Genomic DNA, 24,948 nt, shown 5'->3' on the forward strand with positions numbered 1-24,948 from the left:
TTACATAAAAAGAGTGACAAGACCGACATCAACAACTACAGAGGAATCTCCCTGCTCCCAGTGGCACATAAAATCCTCTCCAACGCACTTCTAAATAGAATCGAATCCAAGGCGAATCTACTACTTGGTGAATACCAGACCGGACTCAGAAACGGGCGGTCATACGCGGAACAGATCTGGAGCCTAAAGACGATACTACAAATGAGAAAGTGCAGGAATACAGTAATTACATTCATCGATCACTGGAAAGCTCAGGACTCAATAGACCGCGAAACGCTCTTTAAAACCATGGAAGAATTCGGAATCGACTGAAATACCCGGAAAATCATACAACAGAAACTTACAAGAACAACTTCTAAAGTGAAATTCATGGGTGAGATATCGGAAATCTTTGAAATTAGAACGGGAGTACGGTAGGGGGACGGAAAATCCCTGATTCTTTTCAATATTGTTCTAGACAAGATCGTCAGATAATGGGAACCTCATGTAAAAAATGTCCAAGTTGGTAATAGAAAAGAAAACCGCACTAAAGTAAAATGCCTTGCCTTCGCGGACGATGCTGCGATTATCACAAACAACAGGACAGAAGCGATTCAGGCAGTTGAAAACTACATGAAGTTGCACAAAAAACTGGATTGCAAATTCCTTATGAAAAAGACCGGTGTATGGAAATACGGCCAGAAAACAAGTCCCTGCTAATCACAAAGTCAGCCACTTTAAATATTTTGGCGAAACTATACAGTCATCAGGACTAAATAGAATCGCCAATGAACAAAGGATCAGCAAGCTGCAAAAGGCATATAAATTAACAGGGGCCTACTACAACAAGAAATGCATTTCGACAGACGCAAAATTGAGACATTACAAAACTGTGATTCTTCTAGAAGCAACAGACGCAACTGAAACAATGGTAATCGTCGGCGGTCACTCCAAAATTAGGGAAATAGAAAAACAGGAACGAAAAATTCTTAGGAAGATTTACGGAGCAATTATCAAAAACGGCATTTGGATGAAGAGGCCTCAGAACGAACTCTATCAAAAGACCAATACATTAACCGAACGAATCAGGAAACGCCGAGCAAAGTTCTACACACATATCTACAAGATGGAGAACACTACTCAACATAACAAAGAGAAAATGCAGCACGGAGTGACTAAAAGAGGTCCAGAGGGACATGCAACAGATATCAACATAGTAAATCTCGACGACCGCAACGAGTGCTGGAGTAAAATCATGATTGTGGCTTTAGAGCAAAGAACAAACCAATGACCTGGTACAAAGTGAACAGACTAACGGAAGAGAGAACATTCTGAGAGGATGAAGAGTTTCCGGAAGAGGAAAAGGAAAAACATCCAAAAATAAAGTCGTGAATTCAAGTTCAATCGCTCTCCTAAAGGGGAATTATATATATATATATATATATATATATATATATATATATATATATATACCACGAATATATAAACGTATATTCATGGCATAACCAGACTAAAACAAGGTATTCGGTTGACAGGGATCAAGCGATCATCAGTTTGTCAGTTTGCTAATGGAGAAACCTCATTTGGTCGTCCGAAAAATTGCAAATCTGGAGTGCTCGTACTACCACGTCTAAATCCGTCCAGTAACAAATATCTTGTGAACTTATACTGACGCTGTTTGTATATGGGCCACAGCCTCTCCTTTAAATTAAACTTAATAAATCGTTATACTATTTTCAAACCAATCCTCGGACTCGAGACGAAACATCAGCAGCAACGGACACCTAAAGAAATGTGATCATCTATCATCCATGCCTCCCAGTTGCGGACGCGACTGCATTCGATCCAAGTAAATATATAACCAACTTTTTCAGTCATAAATGTGCTTGTTTCAATATATTACACGATGCATTTCGGGTCTATCGTCGGGTGTAATCAGATTCTTGGGCCAGTTCTTTTACCTTGAGAGAGGTGAGGCCATAGAAATGTGCGTTCCTATTATATGCGTTAAGCTTTGAAAATCGCGAATCAAAGACGACGAAGAAATACGGTAAAGTGAGAAAGCATGCCTAATTTACCAGAAAATAGGGAAGGAGTTTGTCTTGTTGTTGGGATTTAGTGCGGACAACTGCACTTCACAACAGCACATCATCACTAGTCTCAAGGCGCACGTGTTTACTATCCTTCGAAACAATTCACAAATGTTAACTTCTAAGTCAAGAGTCAGAGTTAAGATATATATTGATACATATATTGTTGTTACATGTCATAGTAAATAGAATAAGCAATTTTAAAGGCTTACTCTTAATATAATAGCATGAAACAATATGGTCTCCTATAACTGCAATACATAAGCCTCTCACTGACAAGGTACGTCAGAAGACGCTTTCGGCAGAGTAGCTGCCTAACGTTTGGAAAAGATCAAACGTTATTCTATAAAAAGGAGAGGGACAGATTTTGGAGAATATCGAGTGTAATTCTATGAAAAGGATTGAGGCGGGTAGTTAAATCTTAAGGAGCCCTCTGATTACTACACCAAATGACACAGTTAATGAGAAAGACTTTTGAAATTGGCTGGAAGACCAACACTCCCCGGTACGTCCACTTACTGCTGAACTGTTTGCGGAAGACGCTATAAACATGGTGATGACTTGTTCGTAAACACTACACACAGTAACTGAGTTAGTGTGATTGTAAACAGATATTGCCAAAGCCTATCATAACTTTTGGTGGCGGCATTTCTTCGGATCTCCGCAAACGTCGGAACGGCGCAAGGTACTGTGCCGATTTTTCTGCTCCACTGCCTCGACAAGTTAGCAGTCTACCGCAACAAATGGGCAGCTCTAACTTGCCCAAGGCAGTCGGTCGAGGAGTCTGTCATTAAGGGATGTCACGGTTTAGATCTCCGGAGCAGCAATATACTGAGGCACTGACATGAAACCTGCGCCGATGGAACTCCGCGGGCTAACCAGCTGGTGCAGATGGTGACCTATATAAGCGATCTGCAGCTTCTTCATTCGCAAACTCTAATGGCTTCATCGATGAAGCAGCCGTATGACTTTGCAACAGCCGTCTTTGTATACGAACGTCGTGCTAGTGAAATAGTACATGTAACAGAGATTTGATCTCAATGGAAGCCGAACAGGATACACGAAGTCTAAATGCAGATCATCAGCTATTTATTTCCAGAATGAATTTTCATTCTGCAACTGAGTGTGCACCGATTTGAAACTTTATGGAAGATTAAAACTGTGTGACGGGCCTGGACTCTAACCTGGAACCTTTGTTCGGGCCCGCATACAGTTTTAATCTGTCAAAGTTTCAAATCAGCGCACACACAGGTGCAGAGTGAAAAATTCATTCTGGAGGCAATGCCCCAGGCCGTTGCTAGGTCCTGCTGCTGCAATATTGTTTGTTCCAGGAGCGCTAGTCTGGCAAGGTAGCCAGGAACGCTTCTTTGAAGTTTGGAAGGTATGAGATGAGGTATTGGTGGAAGTAAAGCTGTGAGGCCGAGTCATGAGTTGTCCTTGGATTGCTCAGCCGGTAGTAGAGCACTTGCCTGCGGAAGTCAACAGATCACATTCTCGAGTGCCAGTCCTGCACACAGTTTTAATCTGCTGGGAAGTTTCGCTCACTATGTATCTGTGTACGCACTGATTAAGGCTCGAAGAAGATGCTTAGTATGTGATCAACCTCCTCGGCAGAGACAGTAAATCACCTGCTGTCATGCTGAGAGTCGTAACGCTGTATCATTAACATTGATAGTTTCTGACGCGCTGTACGCTTTCGCAGTCTCAGCACGATGTTTACGTGAGGTAACGCTAGTGTAGACTGTGAAGAGACATCAAACAAATGTGCTGTCACGCTTCACAAGTATATATTGCGCGACTCGTTCTGACGTGCTGCTTCTGGTCGATTGAGAAATCGTTCGATGTACGCCTCCAGCGTCAACCTGCCTTGAACCTCCAGTGCAGAACGACAGCGGGAACGCTCGAACACCACGGCGTGACTTTTTGCCCGCAATGCGTAAACGTGCGATGACCATGTGGTCGACGCTTTTCAGCATTTGGTTACTCCTAAATCTTGCACGTTCGCTTATTTTCAAAATGTGCAACATTCTGAACTTACTGCATGACTGGTGGCACTCAATTTGACGCTGTCGATCAGCTATTGCACAAGTGGTCATTCGCTGATAGAATACTAAACTAACTCTGGAGCTGTTACAGTCTACCATCAATTGTAGATCGTTCCTGTATAAGCAGTTCATTTACTATAGTTCCCATAAACAAAGCGGTTTGTAAAGTTACGACACACCACAGGTATCAGAACGTAGATAAGAAATTACCTGCCACAGCTACATAACAGCATTCTCCAAAGACCAGAGTACTTATCTATCCAAATACAAGGAGAGAACAATTCATTTTCCCCCTCAATGTAATTTTCTATGAGGGCAAGAGCGAAGAGTGCGAGTAATGGATCTTCTGGCATGGTGATCATTATAGCACAAAACGCATCACCTACACTATGTTATCAAAAGTATCCGGAATTCCCCAGAAACATACGTTTTTTATATTAGGTGCTTTGTGCTGCCACCTACCGCCAGGTACTCTACATCAAAGACCTCGGTAGTCATTAGACATCGTGAGAGAGCAGAATGGGGTCCGCGGAACTCACGGACTTCGAACGTGGTCAGGTGGTTGGGTGTCACTTACGTCATACGTCTGTACGCGAGATTTCCACACTCCTAAACATCCCTAGGTCCACTGTTTCCGATATGATACTGAAGTGGAAACGTGAAGGGACACGTACACCACAAAAGTTCACAGGCCGACCTCTTCTGCTGACTGACAGAGACCGCCGACAGTTGAAGAGGGTAGTAATATTTAATAGGCCAAACGACACCTCGCTTGGCATAAACATTGGACGACTGAACAGTGGAAAAACGTTGTGTGGAGTGACGAATCACGGTACACAATGTGGCGATCAGGTGGCAGGGAGTGGGTATGGCGAATGCCCAGTGAATGTCATCTGCCAGAGTGTGTAGTGCCAACAGTAAAATTCGGAGGCGATGGTGTTATGGTGTGGTCGTGTTTTCATGAAGGGGGCTTGGATCCCTTGTTGTTTTGCGTGGCACTATCACACCACAGGGCTACATTGATGTTTTAAGCACCTTCTTGCTTCCCATTGTTGAAGAGCAATTCGGGGGTGGCGATTGCATCTTTCAACACGATCGAGGACCTGTTCATAATGCACTGCCTGTGGCGGAGTGGTTACACGCAATAACATCCTTGTAATGGACTGGCCTGCACACTTTGGGATGTTTTGGGACGCAGAATTCGTGCCAGGCCTCACCGACCGACATCGATGCCTCTCCTCAGTGCAGCACTCCATGATGAATGCGCTGCCATTCCCCAAGAAACCTTCGAGCACCTGACTGAAATTATGCCTGCGAGAGTGGAAGCTGTCTTCAAGGCTAAGGGTGCCCCACCATATTGAATTCCAACATTACCGATGGTGGATGCCACGAACTTGTGTCATTTTCAGCCTGGTGTCCGAATACTTTTGACCATATAGTGTACTTCTTCGTGTTTCAAGTAACTTACAGAGAAACAGTAATGCAGCCACTTCCGTTTTTTACTCACTTTCTTTTCTTTTTTATTACGTTTGTTACTGGTTTCTTGCCAATTCTTGACCTGAAGGTGGGTCAAGAGTGTGACGTCTTACACTGTCACACAAAACTTGATCGCCTCCTATGGCAAAAATTTTCTCCTTTTACGAGAATCTCCAACCCTGCTCACCAGAAGTTCCACTTCCTATAATACCTGAATGTAAAATTTTAAAAACTAGGAGTGTCTGACTCCTTCCACTGTATATTACTTTTACGAGATGCGATCAAAAGTAATGGGAATTTTGTAATTTCGCGGGCTTTACAACCCGATTTTCAAAACTTTATCTTCGTGGTACATATATCCCTGATGTATGTTTGCCTTTTCTGCTATTTCGAATATTTGGTTTATTGTTGGCAGTCGAAAAGGTTGTGTGTGTTTTCGAGAGCTCGTCAAATTTTTTCTTACGAAGAAGAGACATCAAAGGATTTGCATTAAATTTAGCTTGAAAAACGGAATGAAATGCAACAGCCGGCCGGAGTGGCCATGCCGTTCTAGGCGCTACAGTCTGGAACCGAGCGACCGCTACGGTCGCAGGTTCGAATCCTGCCTCGGGCATGGATGTGTGTGGTGTCCTTAGGTTAGTTAGGTTTAATTAGTTCTAAGTTCTTGGCGACTGATAACCTCAGAAGTTAAGTCGCATAGTGCTCAGAGCCATTTTTTCTTAAATGCAACACCGCAATAGAAATGTTAACTGAGGCTTATGGCCAATCTATTATGAGTAAAAATATGAAAGATTTAAAAAAAGAATGGTTCTGGCAAATCGTCGCGATTTTGTTGAACGTGAATGACGAAGCCAAGACCCAATCGTCCCAGCTGCCTGAAGAATCGAGACCGAAAAAAATTCGATCAGTTCGATCACATTTGAAGGTTATTCTCTCTGTTTTCTTCGATTAAAATGGGATAGTCCATCACGAACTCCTGCCTTATGGGCGTACGGTCAATAATGAATCCTATCTGGAAGGTATGCGTCGTTTGCGTGAAGATCCGAAGAAAACCAGAATTGCGCCAAAATCACTCGTGCAAACCGCATCATGATAATATTCCCGCTCACTCCTCAATGCCTTTGGCAAGAAACAAGACTATTATGTTGCCTCAGCCACCACATTCACCGAACATGGTCCCCTGCGACTTCTTTCTATTCCCTAGGCTGAAGAGACTAATGAAAGGACGTCGTTTTGCCGCCATTGATGCTATAAAAACAGAATCGCTGAAAGAGCTCAATGTCATAACGAAAAGTGAGTTCCAGAAATTGGAACGCTACTCGCCTGTCGGAGATCAAGTGCAGTACTGAACTCTGGGAGAAGCCGTCTATCAATGAACAAGTGTGCGGACAGAGCTCTTATTACAGAAATTGACATTTACTATTAGTGCGTCCCAGTAGTATGTCGCAGGTAGTGATATTCAGACTGGAATATCCTACTTCTGGAACACCCTGTTCCGAAGTCTACTACGTGAACTGTCCTGGGCTCCCTAGAAATGCCAACTCATTCTATTCCCTTACAAGTGTCATTCAATCTGCACAAGTGTCACAAACTCGTCAAATGCACTTGTCCGGCGAAAAACGTACTCTTCTACTTGAACGACAAGTTGCGAATTCGAGTAAGTGGATTAGTCGATCCTTCCTCGACTTCTTCTATGTTCAATCCCTCGTGGACATGTGGCTTCCACATGATGTCTACAGATGTTTTCGTTTTTCATTTTCATTTGGTGTACGCCTTGGTTCTTTTAAGATGTAAGTAGCCATCATCGAGGTGGCTAACAATTTTTCCAGATTTAAAATGCCTCCTCTTAATGCCTGTTGCTTCGACTACTTTAAAAATGGAAGGTTTCCTGCAATGATTTCATTAAATTGCAATGATTACAATTTGACCACATCCTACGCCTCCCTATGGAGTCAGTGAATAGAGATCACTGTTAACGGCAGCAGTCTGTGAGCATGGGTACCACAACGGTGCAGTTTGTCCTTCAGACTGACTGCAGAAGTAATAAATAACAGCAGTTCGTGACTAGAGACTGTATCAATTCACGAAGCTGCCACCCTGGTTGGACCGGAGACTGGAAAGCGACATTTAAATGGGGCATTCGTGAACAATGTAATACAAACTCCAGTTGCCTTATCGTGAGCGAGTGTGGCTACGAATTCGCCACGCAATATCCCATTTGCCTTCTTGTAAATCTTCAGAATTTGGGAATGACAAGGGACTATACTAGCATTAGTTTCTCCTTTGTCAACGGAAATATCTCCGTGCGGGACCGCCAGTTTTGTCCTATCTCAGTAGAGAATCAGATGACTGAACTGCATTCTTCATTATGAGCGATTGTTCTGCACCTCGTGGTAATAAGAGAGCAGTTCGGAAACTATCTTCCACTTATAATGCCAACATACATCGGTGAAAAAAATAATCGTTGGTGAGCTAAAAAACGACCACTGCCCTCCACCAGACTGAATGTTGCCTGGTAGCTTGCGGTCACGTGACGAGGAAGGAGAAGCATGTAAGAGGAGCAGGACAGATGTGTAAAGGAAGACGTCATTAGGTATGCCACAACCGTTCTATGGAACCTATTCCAGGACCAAAAAAAAACAACAGGAGATAGCTCAGACAAAAGAAGAAATTTCCAAAAAAATCTACGGAAGAATAGTAAAAGTGACAGAAGTAGGCAACGGGATACACAATCAGCCCATTAGACCACGATAAGAACGGACAAGAAGACCCAAACCCACACCAGTAAAAAGAAATAGAACACCACAAACCCAAGCAGAACGAACACGGCAGGAACAGACAGAAGAGACGCACAACTTAACTTCCTATACGCAAGCGCGAGCGGATTAAAAAAAAAGACCATTGTCAACTACACACTTCACCATCAGAAAATACACATAATGGGGATAACAGAGATCTGGTCGAAGGAAAACGACAAAATAGAATTCCCAGGATATAACTGTCACATAAAACATGGGTCACACAGTAGCGGTAGAGAAGGAGTGGCCATACACACCGACAGGAAATACCAACTATAGAACTACGCTTGCCACAACGATACTAAGATCTAGAAGCAATGTAATACAAATACCAATCGGGGGAAGAATAAAACTAACCCCCCCCCCCCTCAAGATAACCCTTCCCAATGGACTTCAATACCTCCACACATTCCGAAAGGTAATCATAATGATCGACGCCAACGCTAGGTACAGGAACTTATGAGATACCACGGGAAATAACAATGGACAACACCAGCGCACCAGGCCACATCATCTACAGCCCATGCTTACAAGAAGCCATGGCACAACACGACGTAGGCCCAATGAAAACAAGCGATCATCTGCCAATACTGCTCACAACCACAGAAGCCCCTCCACCACCACCCAGACCAGAAACACGGACGATTAGAAACTACAGAGCAGCAGATTGGGAGGGATACCAGTGGAAAATACGCGACGAACTAGCTGACCCACTAACGATCACAGACAACCAGGATCTAGTAAAGGTTACCAACAAAATAGAACCGACAATTCAAACCGCAATTGAAGAAAATATCCCCAAAAAAGTAATACAAAACTGGAAACCCACCATTCCACAGGCAGCGCTGGCGCTCATAAGAGAAAATAAAAAGGTGTACAAGAAAATTAAAAGAACAATCGACCCCACACTGAAACCAATCTGAAACAGGCTGAACGCGAGGATAAAACGAATAATCTCCGAACACAGACACAAAAAATGGACTGAAACATGCAAAGAACTAGACTAGACGGATGGAGGCAATTTTGGCACAAGTTTACGAGTACAACACAGGTCAGGAACAGTCAAACGTACCATGCCTGTTAATCGACAACGATCCGCCCACTGACGCCAGAAAAACAGCACAAGAATTTAAAAGCACCCTAGAAGCAATACACTCATATCCGCAAGACCCGACATTCGACGAAAACCACCGACTAACGACAGAACAGGCTATAGACGAAATACTAACCACACCATCTGTAGACAGGGAGGAAGAAGAAACGCTTACAGCATCAATTACCGAGAACGAAGTAAAGCACATTAAAGCACTTAGCACACCGATGGACGAATTTCTGTAGGTCCTTATCGTATAAAGTAAAATTCACACTGGAAGTCACGGATTGATAGACTGATTGATTGAGGGGGTTACGGGACTAAACGGCGAGGTCATCAGTCCCACGATTCAAAAGTTACTTGCGTAAGACGGAGGGTCCGCTAAAAGTGGGTGGATCTACTCAGAGAGGTTAAACTATAAAGCGAGGAAGATAAAACACACACCGTAGAAGGCATAAAAGGGTTGGCCAAATATAAACACTGGAAGAACTGAGGGATAAACGCACGGTCTTTTCACAGGGGAGTGGTCATGGGTCCCAGACCCAGAAAACACGAAGAAAGGCCCCAAACACAAACACCCTGCTCCTGGTCCAGGGGTAACGGGACACAGTTAATCATCCATGAATCATCTGCCAAAAGTAGTGGACATTCCACCAACATATAGGATACCGTCAATCTGGCTCCACATCCACAATTGTGAGGGTCGCTCGTTATGCAAGAGAAAACAATGAGTGAGCCTAGTATGACCGATGCGTAGGCGGCATAAGACAGTGGACACCTTCCGGGAGGAGCAGAAGGAAGAGCGCTGAGTAATCTCCTTGATTGTGCAGAGTTTATTACTGAGACCAGTTGCGCACCAGACGTCATTCCACTTTTTGGCAAAGAGAGATTTGATGTGTAAACGCATATCTGCAACTGGAATCATGAAAGGGAACGGGGGGTAACTATCTGCCTCTCTAGCCGAACGGTCAGCCAATTCATTCCCTGAGATGCCCATGTGATCTGGGACCCACAGAACGGCAACGGAACAGGCGGCACGGCCAAGGGCAAAGAGGAGGTCATGGATACCAGAGACCAAAGGGTGACGAGAGTAGCATCGGTTTCTAGCCTGCAAGCTACTCATCGAGTCGGTAAATGTTAAAACACCGTGGGCCCTATTAATGTTTAGCAGCTCTGCTGTGAACACACTACATGATCCCGGCAGTAAATGGTGTTCCATGTCAGTAGCAGACGTAAAAGCGTACCCCACCTCACCTACTGTTATAGAACCATCAGTATATAAGACGGTAGCACCCTGCAACTCTTCAAGGATGGAACGTATAAGACGCCAGAAAATCATATGGGCAACAGAGACATTAGGACCCTGGAATAGGTCGGTCCTAATCCGTGGTCGAGGCACCATCCAACGGGGGGTTGGAGGAAATACACGGGCATTCTCCAGTGAAAGGAGACGGAGATCCCGACACAGGGAATGCATGGAATGGCCAGGGAATTGTCGAATGGCGATTGCGTAAGAAACCAGGAGTTTGCTCCGTCGTATTTGTTGAGGGAGACTCCCCATTCTGGGAGTAGACTGTCGACAGCGCTAGTGCGAGCGGCACCGATAGCCAGACGCAGTCCACAATGATGAACAGGGTCAAGTACTTCCACAGTGGAACGAGCCACTAAGCCATAAAGCTGACAGCCATAATCTAGCCTGGACAAAACCAGAGCACCCTAAAGATGGAGGAGAGTATCAGGGTCTGCACCCCAAGATGTGTGGGCCAGGAGGCGGAGAGCATTCAGCTTTCACGCGCAGGGAGTCATCTGGTAACAAATATGGGGCAGCCACGTTAACTTTTTATCAAAAGTAAGGTCCAAGAAACGGGACTGTGCTACACACATCTAGGAAATGGTCGCCTAAATAAAGTTCTGGATCAATGTGTACTTTGGGTCGACGGCAAAAACGCACAACCGGCGTTTTGGAAGAAGAAAACTGGAAGCCATGGGAGAGGGCCGACGTAGAGGCCCGTCGGATGGCGCCTTCGAGCTGGCGTCCGGCAGATGCTGCCAAGTGGGAACTGCAACAGATGCAAAAATCGTCGATATACAACGCTGGGGTAACCAGAGGCCAACAGAGGTTAGAAGCCCATTGATAGGTATGAGGAAAAGTGTGACACTTACCAAAGAACCCTGTGGGACACCGATCTCCTGTGAACGTAACGGAATTAAAAGCGCCATCTTTGACAACCAGTGGTATGTTGACACGAGGCAGAAATCCAACACGACAACACTTCGCTTTGCCCAATACCAAATGATGAAAGTGAAGTCATCATATATCATCCATCGCGCAAAAAGTCGAAAAGTACCACCAGATTTACGGAACTAGCAATGATAAATCTTATTAATCGCCAAATCAAGCCTTCTAAGCGGATTTTCTCAATAAACTTTTGATGCGACATTGCTGGAAGTGAAACAATTGGAAAACAATGACATTTATTTTTAAAAAATCCATACATAGAAATGCGATCTACATAATTGCTATACAACTGACAATAAAGTGCCTGGCAGAGGGATCATCGAAAGACCTTTAAGCTACACCTCTACCGTTCCACTCTCGAAAAGCGCGCGGTGAAAAGAGCTCTGATTTCTCTTATTTTATTATGATGATCATTTCTCCCTATGTAGGTGGGCGACAGCAAAATATTTTCACATTCTGAGGAGGAAGTTGGTGATTGAAATTTGATGAGAAGGTCCTACTACAGCTTAAAACGTCTTTGTTTTAATGACTGACACCCCAATTCGTGTGTGGAACTCCCTCTCTTATTTCACGACAACACAAACTGGTCTGCCCTTTTTTCAACTTTTTGGGGTCTTGTGTTGCGTTGTTGAACCGTAACATCACGGACAACTCAAATATAAGACACAGCCACCGGCCTTAAAGTGTCAAGAATGCATGCCTGTTGTGAAAAAAGCCGGCCACGCGAACCACAGGTCATCGTGTTGCGTACCCAATGCCACGTGACGCCATCACGCCAATTGCTGATCCCATGAGAAACTGACGAAAGCAGTCTGGCAGTGTTCGTTCCCCGAGTCCCCACACATGGACACGCCGATCGCGATGTACTCACGAATGGGGCTCCTCTGAAACAACGAAATGGTGTCACAGCAGTGTGGTCGCACTATTGTCGGCGGGCTTTTCACTTTTGCCGCATCAAGAACAGCCACAACAACCGCCGCCGTGATGACAGTGCGCGCTGTTCCAGACATCACCACACCGCCCTTGCGGATAATTGTCTTGCTGCAAACAAGTCCACCCCCTGACTCAGGTCACGCGACGCAAACAATATTTACAATGCAACAGACCCACAGGAAGCGTATTCCTTTGTGTTTTTATTTTTTTCTTTAGTACTAATTAAGTCAAAACAATTGTATTTTCCTCGTTAACAGAGCTGACTTTTTTACCGTTGAAAATGTTATTTGATAAATACTGTTTCGTCAATTTCCATTACTTGTTACCAATCCAGTTATTTTAAATCCCACAGCATTTTTCCCTTTCATGTACCTGGTCTCTTTTGTGGAAGAACACCCCATGGGAAAGAGTATCTCAGTCGTCATGGAACATTTGTAACGTGACACGAAAACAAAGCAAACAAGAAAATACAGACTGAGATGGCGCCAAAGCATGAAATCCACTACTGTAACACGAGTGAGCGCGGCTAGAACAGATGTAACTAGACGGACCACGTTCTCGTCATCAGGGTCAAAACTTTCGTCCTGAGAAACAAAGACGTTGATGTTCATTCCGTCTCATCTCTTCTTTCCCTCCCCCCTCACAACTCCCTGTTTACAGCCTGTGTGAATGCTGCCGTTTGAAATGCACCGTGGAATGTTTTACCGTTCATAATTTGTACACTCCTGTTAATGGAAAAAAGAACACATTGACACCGGTGTGTCAGACCCACCATACTTGCTCCGGACACTGCGAGAGGGCTGTACAAGCAATGATCACACGCACGGCACAGCGGACACACCAGGAACCGCGGTGTTGGCCGTCGAATGGCGCTAGCTGCGCAGCATTTGTGCACCGCCGCCGTCAGTGTCAGCCAGTTTGCCGTGGCATACGGAGCTCCATCGCAGTCTTTAACACTGGTAGCATGCCGCGACAGCGTGGACGTGAACCGTATGTGCAGTTGACGGACTTTGAGCGAGGGCGTATAGTGGGCATGCGGGAGGCCGGGTGGACGTACCGCCGAATTGCTCAACACGTGGGGCGTGAGGTCTCCACAGTACATCGATGTTGTCGCCAGTGGTCGGCGGAAGGTGCACGTGCCCGTCGACCTGGGACCGGACCGCAGCGACGCACGGATGCACGCCAAGACCGTAGGATCCTACGCAGTGCCGTAGGGGACCGCACCGCCACTTCCCAGCAAATTAGGGACACTGTTGCTCCTGGGGTATCGGCGAGGACCATTCGCAACCGTCTCCATGAAGCTGGGCTACGGTCCCGCACACCGTTAGGCCGTCTTCCGCTCACGCCCCAACATCGTGCAGCCCGCCTCCAGTAGTGTCGCGACAGGCGTGAATGGAGGGACGAATGGAGACGTGTCGTCTTCAGCGATGAGAGTCGCTTCTGCCTTGGTGCCAATGATGGTCGTATGCGTGTTTGGCGCCGTGCAGGTGAGCGCCACAATCAGGACTGCATACGACCGAGGCACACAGGGCCAACACCCGGCATCATGGTGTGGGGAGCGATCTCCTACACTGGCCGTACACCACTGGTGATCGTCGCGGGGACACTGAATAGTGCACGGTACATCCAAACCGTCATCGAACCCATCGTTCTACCATTCCTAGACCGGCAAGGGAACTTTCTGTTCCAACAGGACAATGCACGTCCGCATGTATCCCGTGCCACACAACGTGCTCTAGAAGGTGTAAGTCAACTACCCTGGCCAGTAAGATCTCCGGATCTGTCCCCCATTGAGCATGTTTGGGACTGGATGAAGCGTCGTCTCACGCGGTCTGCACGTCCAGCACGAACGCTGGTCCAACTGAGGCGCCAGGTGGAAATGGCATGGCAAGCCGTTCCACAGGACTACATCCAGCATCTCTACGATCGTCTCCATGGGAGAATAGCAGCCTGCATTGCTGCGAAAGGTGGATATACACTGTACTAGGGCCGACATCGTGCATGCTCTGTTGCCTGTGTCTATGTGCCTGTGGTTCTGTCAGTGTGATCATGTGATGTATCTGACCCCAGGAATGTGTCAATAAAGTTTCCCCTTCCTGGGACAATGAATTCACGGTGTTCTTATTTCAATTTCCAGGAGTGTATTTTGGCTGGAGCCACAGTCATGATAAATTTTTTGAATGATGCTGCCGCCATTTGACTGTGATACTTTTTATTTTATTGTTATACGATCCAAATTTCAGCCTTAGACCATTTTAAAGTACAAAAACTTATTTATATGTCAAAAGACATCAGACTGGTATGAAATACAACTCCTTGTCGAAAAAGTATATCCGCAAATGAAGGCCAGATTTGTCAATAATAAAAGTGAGAACATCACTGAAACAGCTAAATATATTGCAGACTTTTATTTCTGGACCCTGTAGCACAGCTGTTATATCAAACTACTAACCAGTGCACAGGTATGCTTCACACGACTGTGTGAGTAACAACTACTGTTCGCCGTTTGCGAAAAGCTAACTATAACAATTTTTCCACATTGGAGAAGAGTCGGGAATCTCTGGGAGCCACACAAACGCTTAAAAGTGGCACCTCAACAATTCATGTTTGAAATACGTCAAGAGTTCTCAATTTTCGCACAAGTGTGTGGACGAATAGTACTGCTACAGTCGTAAGTCTACGGCTGGTCTAATAAGAGTTTTCCATTCATGTCGCTTATCAAAACAAAACAAAAAAAAAGGTTCAAAGGGCTCTGAGCACTATGGGACTTAACTTCTGAGGTCATCAGTCCTCTAGAACTCCCCTAGAACTTAGAACTACTAACCTAAGGACATCACACACATCCATGCCCGAGGCAGGATTCGAACCTGCGACAGTAGCGGTCGCGCGGTTCCAGTCTGTAGCGCCTAGAACCGCTCGGCCACCCCGGCCGGCGTCGCTTGTCAGCTATCGTGTTCACACCAGCATAACTGCTGTGTCAACGATCCACCTCATATACTCATTTCTAGACCTGTCGCTGCAACTCTATCCCTTCACATCTTCAGCTACGACTTGCTGCAACGACTCATGTCGTATTGTGTGCCCGACTATTCTCTCTCTTCGCTTCAATGTGTCCTTAATTCAGGTGTTTCTTTTTTTTTTTTTCCTCGCTGTAAGATCAAGGATGTCTTCTTACTTGATCAGACCTTACGATCTTTTAACGGTCGCATTTCAAAGCTTTTTAATCGTTTCATTACTGTCTTCCGCACTGTCCATGTTTCGTGCTCACATACGCTACCTGACCAAAAGTATCCGGACACGTATGCTTGGGCATTGATAAGGGATGTGTCCGCCCTTCACCTTTATGATGGCTTCAACGCTGCTGGCGACGCTTTCAAAGAGGTGGCCGAATGTCTGTGGAGGAATAGCAGCTCATTCTTCCTCAAGAGCCAGAAAAAAAGGTAGTGATGGTGGACGCTAGGGTCTGGAACGAAGTCTACGTCTTACTGGGTTCAGGTCGCGGATCTGGGCAGGCCAGTTAATTTCGTGGATGTTATTATCCACAAACCATTGCCTCATAATGCTGCTTTAGGACAGGGAAAATTATCATGATGATACTACCAATAATCGTTCGGGCTGTTACTCAAGTGTGCGCAAAACACAATGATGTAAAATGTTTCCAAATTCTCCCACATTAAGAGTTTTCTTAAGCGCAATAAGGGGAACACGAAAGAAACATCCCCATATCCTAACAGCACCTCCTCCATAGTTTACTGTTGGCACTACACATGATGGCAGGTAACGTTCTCCAGGCATTCGCCAAACTGAAACTCTTCCATCGGTTTGCCACTAGGTAATGGCGTGATTCGTCACTCCAAGTCACTCGTCTCCAGCCATTCACGGTCCAGTGGCGTCCCTCTTTACACCACCTCAGCGTCGCTTAGTAATGTGTCACGAGCAGCTGCTCGACCACTGTACCCCATTCTTTATAACACCCTGCATGCAGTCAGCGTGCCAGCAGGGCTGCTGGTAGCACTCTGGAACTCATGAGTGATTCCTCCCACAGATTTCATGCGATTTTCTACAACCACTCGCCTTAAAGATCAAAGGTCTCTGTCCGTCAGTACAGTAAGTCTGCACGGTCTTGGTTTAGTTGTGCTTGTTCCTTCGGGTTTCCACTGCACGTTCACATCACCAACAGTCAACTTGGGACAGCTTTAGAAGGGTTGAAATGAGCCTAATGAATTTGTTACTCGGATGACATCCGATGACTAGTCCATGTTCGAAGCCACAGAACTCTCCTGTCAGCCCCATTCGCCGTTACTGCTCCTATGCTAACAGCACGATACTCCCTGCCTTCTTTTATATTGGCATGTCGTCTCTTGCGTCATTGTTTCCTGATATTTTTGACCAGGTGGTGTAGATCTGTGCTCCACATACAGCTCTTATTAATGTTTTTCCTGTCTGCAGGCTTATATTTTTGAATTTTAGCAGCTGTTTCTTTTAGTGGAAGCCGTTTCGCCTTGTGAAATACACTGAAGAGCCGAAAAAACTGGTACACCTGCCTAATATCGCGTATGGCCCTCGCGAGCACGCAGAAGTGCAGCAGCACAACGTGGCATGGACTCGACTAATGTCTGAAGTAGTGCTAGAGGGAATTGATACCATGAATCCTGCACAGCTGTCCATAAATCCGTAAGAGTATAGGGGGTGAAGATCTCTTCTGAGCAGCATGTCGCAAGGCATCCTAGATATTCTCAATAATGTTCATGTCTGGGGAGTTTGGTGGCCAGCGAAAGTGTTTAAACTCAGAAGAGTGTTCCTGGAGCCACTCTGTAGCAATTCTGGACGTGTGGGTGCCGCACTGTCGCCCTGCTAGAATTGCCGAAGTCCGTCGGAATACACAGCGCGCGGGCTATTCGCGCGGTCTTAGATGTCTTGTCACGTCACGGATGGACATGAATGAATGGAGGTGATCAGACAGGATGCTCACGTACGTGTCACCTGTCAGAGTCATATCTAGACCATCAGGAATCGCATATCACTCCAACTGCACACGCCCCACACCATTACAGAGCCTCCACCAGCTTGAACAGTCCCCTGCTGACGCGCAGGGTCCATGGATTCATGAGGTTGTCTCCATACCCGTACACGTCCATCCGCTCGATACGATTTGAAACGAACGAGACTCGTCCGAGCAGGCAACATGTTTCTAGTCATAGTGTTGACGGGACAAGGCGAGGCGAGGCGTAAGGCTTTGTGTCGTGCAGTCATCAAGGGTACACGAGTGGGCCTTCGTCTCCGAAAGCCCATATCGATGATGTTTCGTTGAATGGTTCCCACGCTAACACTTGTCGATGGCACAACAATAAATATCTGCAGCAATTTGAGGGTTGCACTTCTGTCACGTTGAACGATTATCTTCAGTCGTCGTTGGTCCCGTTCTTGCAGGATCTTTTTCGGCCGCAGTGATGCCGGAGATTTTATGTTTTACCGGATTCCTGATAATCACGGTACACTCGTGAAATGGTCGTCAGGGAAAATTTCCACTTCATCTCTACCTCGGAGATTCTGCGCCCCATCGCTCGTGCGGCGACTATAACACTACGTTCAAACTCACATAAATCTTGATAATCTGCCATTGCAGCAGCAGTGACCGATCTAACAACAGCGCCAGACACTTGTCTTATATAGGCGTTTCCGACCGCAGCGCCGTATTCTGCCTGTTTACATATCTCTGCACTTGAATACACATTCCTATTTCAATTTCTTTGGCGCTTCAGTGTACTTTCTGTCGTGTCTTTCTTGCATCTTCCTTCTTCAGCTCTTCCGAAATATCAAAATTTGTCCACTTCTTCACGAGTATCAGCAGTAAAACCACATCAGAACTCAACATGACACAGACATTAGTTCTGAACTGCTTTTGACACCCTTTTTAATGTTTTGGTATGCAGTGCCGGTTTTACTGTTATGCCTCGTTCCGCGAGATGGCCTCATTAAGCAGAACCATAAAACATTTGGAGCTTTTTACAGGTTTCATCTTGCGAGATGGTGCAGTGTTTAAGGGACTGGACTCTCAGTTGGAGCTGAACTTCCGATTCGGTCATTAGGATTTGGTTTCCCATGGATTACTTAAACGATGAAGGTGAATGATGGGAGAACTACAGCGATGAACTAAACAAAAGACTTAAAAAATCAGTATTACAATATTTGGCATATGTGTGTGTATCGCGGTGGTTTGATTTCCGTTCGAACCATAATTGCAAACATACCAAGCTCAGGTCTTGAAGAACTTAATGTGGTTGTTCGACATCGATTGGCACATTTCTTTGCTGCTATATAAGGATAATTACAGACAGAAAATGAAAAGACACTCAGTGCGATAACGCTGTTTTTCATTTCTGATACTGTTCCGTTAGCATTTCGTATCTGAGGATGGTTATATCCATTAGATGTACAGTGTGATAATTATTGAACTACACGGGAGAAAGTCCGCAGCTCGTGGTCGTGCGGTAGCGTTCTCGCTTCCCACGCCCGGGTTCCCGGGTTCGATTCCCGGCGGGTTCAGGGATTTTCTCTGCCTCGTGATGACTGGGTCTTGTGTGCTGTCCTTAGGTTAGTTAGGTTTACGTAGTTCTAAGTTCTAGGGAACTGATGACCATAGATGTTAAGTCCCATAGTGCTCAGAGCCATTTGAACCTTTTTTTTAATTTTTTTTTATTTTTTTTTACACGGGAGAAAACGTAAATCAGTTACAAACTACGGCGTGCACACAATTTATTCCACAAGTAAACGTCACTACAAATATTCGGATTTTGGGTATGACATGTTCGAGGTGCCTGCCAGCACTGGCGATTATGTGTCGCAGACGAGTAACGAAATTCTGCATGACCCGCTGAAGTGTCGAAACATCGGTGCTGTCGGTGACCTCCTGAATAGCTGTTTTCAGTTCAGCAATGATTGTGGGGTTATTGCTGTACGCCTTGTCTTTAATACAGCCGCACAAAAAGAAGTCGCATGTGTTCAGATCCGGAGATATGGCGGCCAATCGAGGCCCCTGCCAGTGGTCTCTGGGTACCCCAGAGCCAGAATGCGGACCCTAAAGTGTTCCTCCAGGACATCAAACTCTCTTCTGCTTTAGTGAGATCGAACTTCGTCTTGCATGAATCACATCTTGAAATCAGCGTCACTTTGGAGAACGGGGATGACATCATCTTCTAAAATCTTCACGTACCATTCGGTAGTCACCGTGCCATCAAGGAATTGCGGATTCTGTCCCCTAAATCGGCCAATTTTGCTTATTGACGCACACATTCAAATGAAAGAGAGCTTCATCGCTAATGTACATGCGCATACTAATTCCCATCATACCCCGCGGCCAACCGTTTAGTTTGAACGTCCTAACGCAAGCCGTTCAGAAGTTATGACGATTTTATTTCATATAGTTCAATAATTGTCACCCTGTATTTGCATATTACAAAGAGAATATGGCCTACTGCGGAGTTTTAGATACTAATATGAATATTAATTAAATATGAATGAAGAGAAACGTTTTTTCACGAAAGTTGAGACAGAAGATTCATTAGCATTTTCTAAACGACACATCGTGCACCTAACAAGGAGCCGAAGAAATGTAGCAGCATTTTTAATTAGCAGTAATAAATCTTATTAATATGCGTCTTATGTTCATAATGTCGTTTACATCGAGATGACAAGAAGTCCAGCCCACGGATAGCACAAGTTTTACTCTAACGACACTTAACATTTTGAAAAAACTTCCTATGCTAACTTCATACTAAACTGTCAACTTCAATGAAGAACTGAAAAGCATGACAAAAGCAGTATCAAAGACGAGGAATCATAGACTCTACATACATAAATGTCGAGGGGAAGGTGAGCTGTAGACTGTGTTTTATTGGTGGAACACACAGAAGATGAACCAATCTGAAGAGACTGTAGTCTTCTAGTCTTCTGTAGTCCGCCCGCTTCGAGAGTACTGCTGCACGGTAAGGGATCCTTACCAGATAGGATTGACGGAGGACATCGAAAAAATCCAAGGAAGGGCAGCTCGTTTTTTACTATCGCGAAATAGTAAAGAGAGTGTTGCCGATATATACTCGAGTTGGGGTGGCAATCTTTAAAACAAAGCCATTTTCGTTGTGGCGAGATCGTTTCGCGAAATGTCAGTCACCAACTTTCTCCTTCGAATGCGAAAATATTTTGTTGACTCCTACCTACACAACTTGAAATGATCATCGTAATACAATAAGAGAAATCAGAGCTCGCAAGGGGAAACTGAAGAGTTCGTTTTTCCTGCTTGCTATTCGAGAGTGGAACGGTATAGAAATAGTCTGAAGCCTGAAAGTGTTTAGATAAACTCTCTGAGGGACACCTAAATGAATTGCTGAGTAGTCATGTATATGTAGATAATACGGCACCAAAATATACCCTCCCATCGCGACCGTTCATCACTGTGTATAACCTGGTTCCACACAGGACTCGTGGTTTACGCAGTGTACCCGGCACGAGCTGAAACGTCACACTAGGGCAAACCTATTTCTAGAAGACCGATAGTACTGCCCATTAATACTCACTCAATTGCTGATATTTCGATAACGAATACAGCACTGCCTTCCCCTTATCAACTCGTTTGACAGCTCTTCATTGCCGTAAAACTGAATTTTCTGGCCTTCCCATCAGTCATGGTCATGGTTAATGGTACGCCATCTCTCGACGATCTCAATCATTTACTGCTGGCATATCGTTCAATATATTCTCGAAGTTTTTATTCATTCGGGGCATTTCTCTGAGTTTCTGAATTGCAATTTTACATCCCGCTTCGCGCATTCCTCTATAATAAATAGTGTGCTATTTAAGAAGTCTGTTTTGCATAAACACTCGTTTTGTGGACACATTTAACTCCGTAGTCTCGTCCAAATGAAATGATATCACCAGTTTCATTCACGAGTGACCTTTAATGATCGATCCGTTTACTTTCTACGTGCCTTGTCAATACCAAGTATTTATGAGACTATAGGAATTTAATCCCGCATTAACAACCCGTGACATGATCCCACATTCGCACACCCTTGCTGCATTTACCTGCAAGTGCTCGACGTTTAGTACAATCGTACACACTATAATGAAGAGTCAGAGTGAAGCAGATATGATTTCATTTTTGCAGAAAATGAATGTACTTCCTGCATGAGCAGAGCTTTAGCGAAAGCTAACTTCTGCGTCAAAAAATGGCTCTTAACACTATGGGACTTAACATCTGAGGTCATCAGCCCCCTAGAACTTAAAACTACTTAAACCTAACTAACCTAAAGACATCACACACATCCATGCCCGAGGCAGGATTCGAACCTGCGACCGTAGCGGTCGGCGGTTCCAGACTGTAGCGCCTAAAACCGCTCGGCCACCCCGGCCGGCACTTCTGCGTCTAGCGTCTACCTAGAGTCAACTGACACTAGCACACTCTAGCGCAAAACTAGAATTAGATAGAGGCAAATAGTTAATAACAATGATGGCTAAATTGAAAAACTTTTAAGATCAATATTTTTTTCAATAATGAATATGTCAATGTTTTTTCTAAGTATCAAAAATAGAAAAGGTATAAAAAGACTCATTTGGTGTTTTTAGGTACTTGATACTGTGATATGACAAGGTACCAATCATGCTCGATGACGGGATCCTCGAGAAAAATCTGTTCGGAACCCCTGCCCTAGAATAATCATTTAAAGCTGGTTCTTGAAACTTTGTTAATAGGCTTTCTCGAGATAGTTTACGTCTGTCTTCAAGAGTCTGCCAGTTCAGTTCCTTCAATATCTCTATGATATTCTCCCACTGATTAAACAAACCTGTGACCATTCGTGCTGCCCTTCTCTGTATACGTCCAATATTCCGCATTGGTCCTATCTGATACGGATCTCACACACTTGAGCAATATTCTAGAACCAATAGCACGAGTGATTTGTAAGCAATCTTTTTTATAGACTGATAGCACTTTCATAGTATTTTACCAATAAATAGATCTTTACCACCTGCTTTACCCACGACTGAACCTATGTGATCATTCCATTTCATATCCCTACAGTTACACCCACGTATTTGAATGATTTGGCCAATTCCAACAGTGGCTCATTCATGTTTTTTTCGTTTTGTAAAGTGCGAAATTTTACATTTCTGAACATTTAGAGCAAATTATCAATCTCTGCAACACGCTGAAATCTTATCAAGATTTGACTTAATATTTATGCAGTTTCTCTCAGATAGTATTTCGTTACAGATAACTGCATTCTGCAAAAAGCCTGATTTTACTATTAATACTGTCCGCAAGGTCATTAATACACAACATGAACATTAAGGGTCCCAATACACTTTAGTATAACTTACTTTGGGTGTGTTACCCAAAGTAAGTTATACATCTGACGATGACTCTCCATTCAAGAAAATATGCCTGCCCCCCCCCCCCCCCCCCAAATCCCTCACACACACACCAGGGAAAGTCCTCAATCCTGTCACAAATTTCATTTGATACCCCATATGATCAAACTTTTGACAATAAGCCTAGGTGTGGTACTGAGTCAAATGCTTTTCGGAAATCAAGACACATTTCATCTACCTGATTGCCTTGATCCAAGGCTTTCAGTACGTCATGTAAGAAAAGAGCGAGTTGGATTTCACATGATGATGTTTTCGAACTCCACGCTAGATGTCTCATTCGATAGGAACTGGCCACTAACAGCCTTTACATACGACCAGAATTTCTGGGAAGGATCGCTTGACACAATGTTCTACTACGGTAATCATCGAATGGGTGACAGCCGTACGCGTTTCATTCAGCATCTCTTCATCTGTAGCCCTACACTTTGTTTTACACCTATTATGCCGTAGTCTCCATTTATTTAGAAGTTTCCGAATTCGAATCCGGTGCCTTTACTACTAAAAGATTTGTTACTAAAAAAAAAAAAAAAAAAAAAAAAAAAAGCGGAAGTATCAGATTGATAACAACACCATGCGACCGTAGTGAAGTCGTCACCTGCATAAACAATATGGAAGATAAGACAACTGTAGTTCCCACATTTTCTGAGGCTGACCTATTTAGCTTCTTTTCTTTATCAGTGCTTCCTCTTGTTTCATTTGCTGGTTCTTTTTCGACTGTTACCAAACAGCGTATATTACATACGCTGTTCGCAGTTTCGTAAGTACGTTCATCGCTAAGTGCATTGTATACGTCGCGAAGTACACAAACGGCACCAGTTAGCTGTCTGTTAACATCCCAAAAAGTAATGGAAGGAGTAATATTATTATGCTATGTATCGTACGATGAAACTTCGCTCGGTCTTTTTCCAGTTTATTTAATGCAGGTTTCAACGTACAAAGATCTTTCCTTGTTCATCCAGCAACGAGTATGACAGACAACGTACCTCAAAGACAACTGGTGATTACACACTGATAAGTAAGAAAATATTTCGCCACTCAACTGAAATAACTTTAGGCCTTAAACACATTTGGCGGCGAACTTAAATATCAACAACCGTTTATTGTACTTTGCATATATATTATGAAATTACCGAAGCACCATTGTATTTTAAGTTCAACAGAGAAGCAGCAACCGAGAAGGGAAAAACTTTGAGCTGATTGGAGGTATCTCACAAAACGCATGGCCTCCAGAGAAAATTTGTGTTTTCAATTTTTCAAGTTGTTTACGCGGATCAACGTGACTTTTAATTTGCTTCCTGTTTTTCGGGGAAAAAGCCCTTCGCCTTGTCTTTTATTTAGGAAAGGCTTACATTAATAGTGAAATCCAGCAGTTCATTCAATAGTTTCAAATAAAATATAAGGGAGTTCTTCGACATATACTACTGCATAAAGCGAACTTAACTCACCTGTCCTATTTTCCAGCGTCAGTGTCACGAAGCATGCAACCAATATCAGTAGGCTTAATGAAACACTATTTCGGACAAAGCCCATTTCTTATTATCATCGTAAGTGTTAAGTCTTTCCTTATTCACATCCAAATACACAAAACACACGCTCCGCACTGATGAGAGGTACGCACTCCACGCACCGCATCGTGTACCTTTAACAACTGAAGGACCGTTGCTATGGTAATTGACACTCGTACAGGCGTACCAACATTTAACTTTCACGTGAACGTTGGCAGACCTGCATTTACCATCTCGACAATCTATCGACCATCTGGCAAGGGCGAGCAAACTAGCAAAGAGATTAGTTTACACAGTAACTAATGGGTATATGACTATAACTATATGTTAAAGTGTTTAATGTTTATGTAGTTTAGGCGCGCAAG

The 24,948-nt window shown here is 44.4% G+C and overlaps 1 protein-coding gene across 1 annotated transcript in view; it reads right to left on the bottom strand.

Moving 5' to 3' along the window:
- LOC126162089 (uncharacterized) overlaps positions 1-24,709 on the bottom strand; it is a 392,207-nt gene extending 367,498 nt beyond the window's left edge. The window contains exon 1 of the mRNA XM_049918367.1: positions 24,524-24,709. Coding sequence (XP_049774324.1) covers positions 24,524-24,608 — 85 coding nt within the window. The 5' untranslated portion in view covers positions 24,609-24,709. The remainder of the gene's footprint in view (positions 1-24,523) is intronic.
- Positions 24,710-24,948: the final 239 nt, after the last annotated feature.

The sequence above is a fragment of the Schistocerca cancellata genome, chromosome 2 (genome assembly GCF_023864275.1).
Source record: "Schistocerca cancellata isolate TAMUIC-IGC-003103 chromosome 2, iqSchCanc2.1, whole genome shotgun sequence".
NCBI classification, from domain to species: domain Eukaryota; kingdom Metazoa; phylum Arthropoda; class Insecta; order Orthoptera; family Acrididae; genus Schistocerca; species Schistocerca cancellata.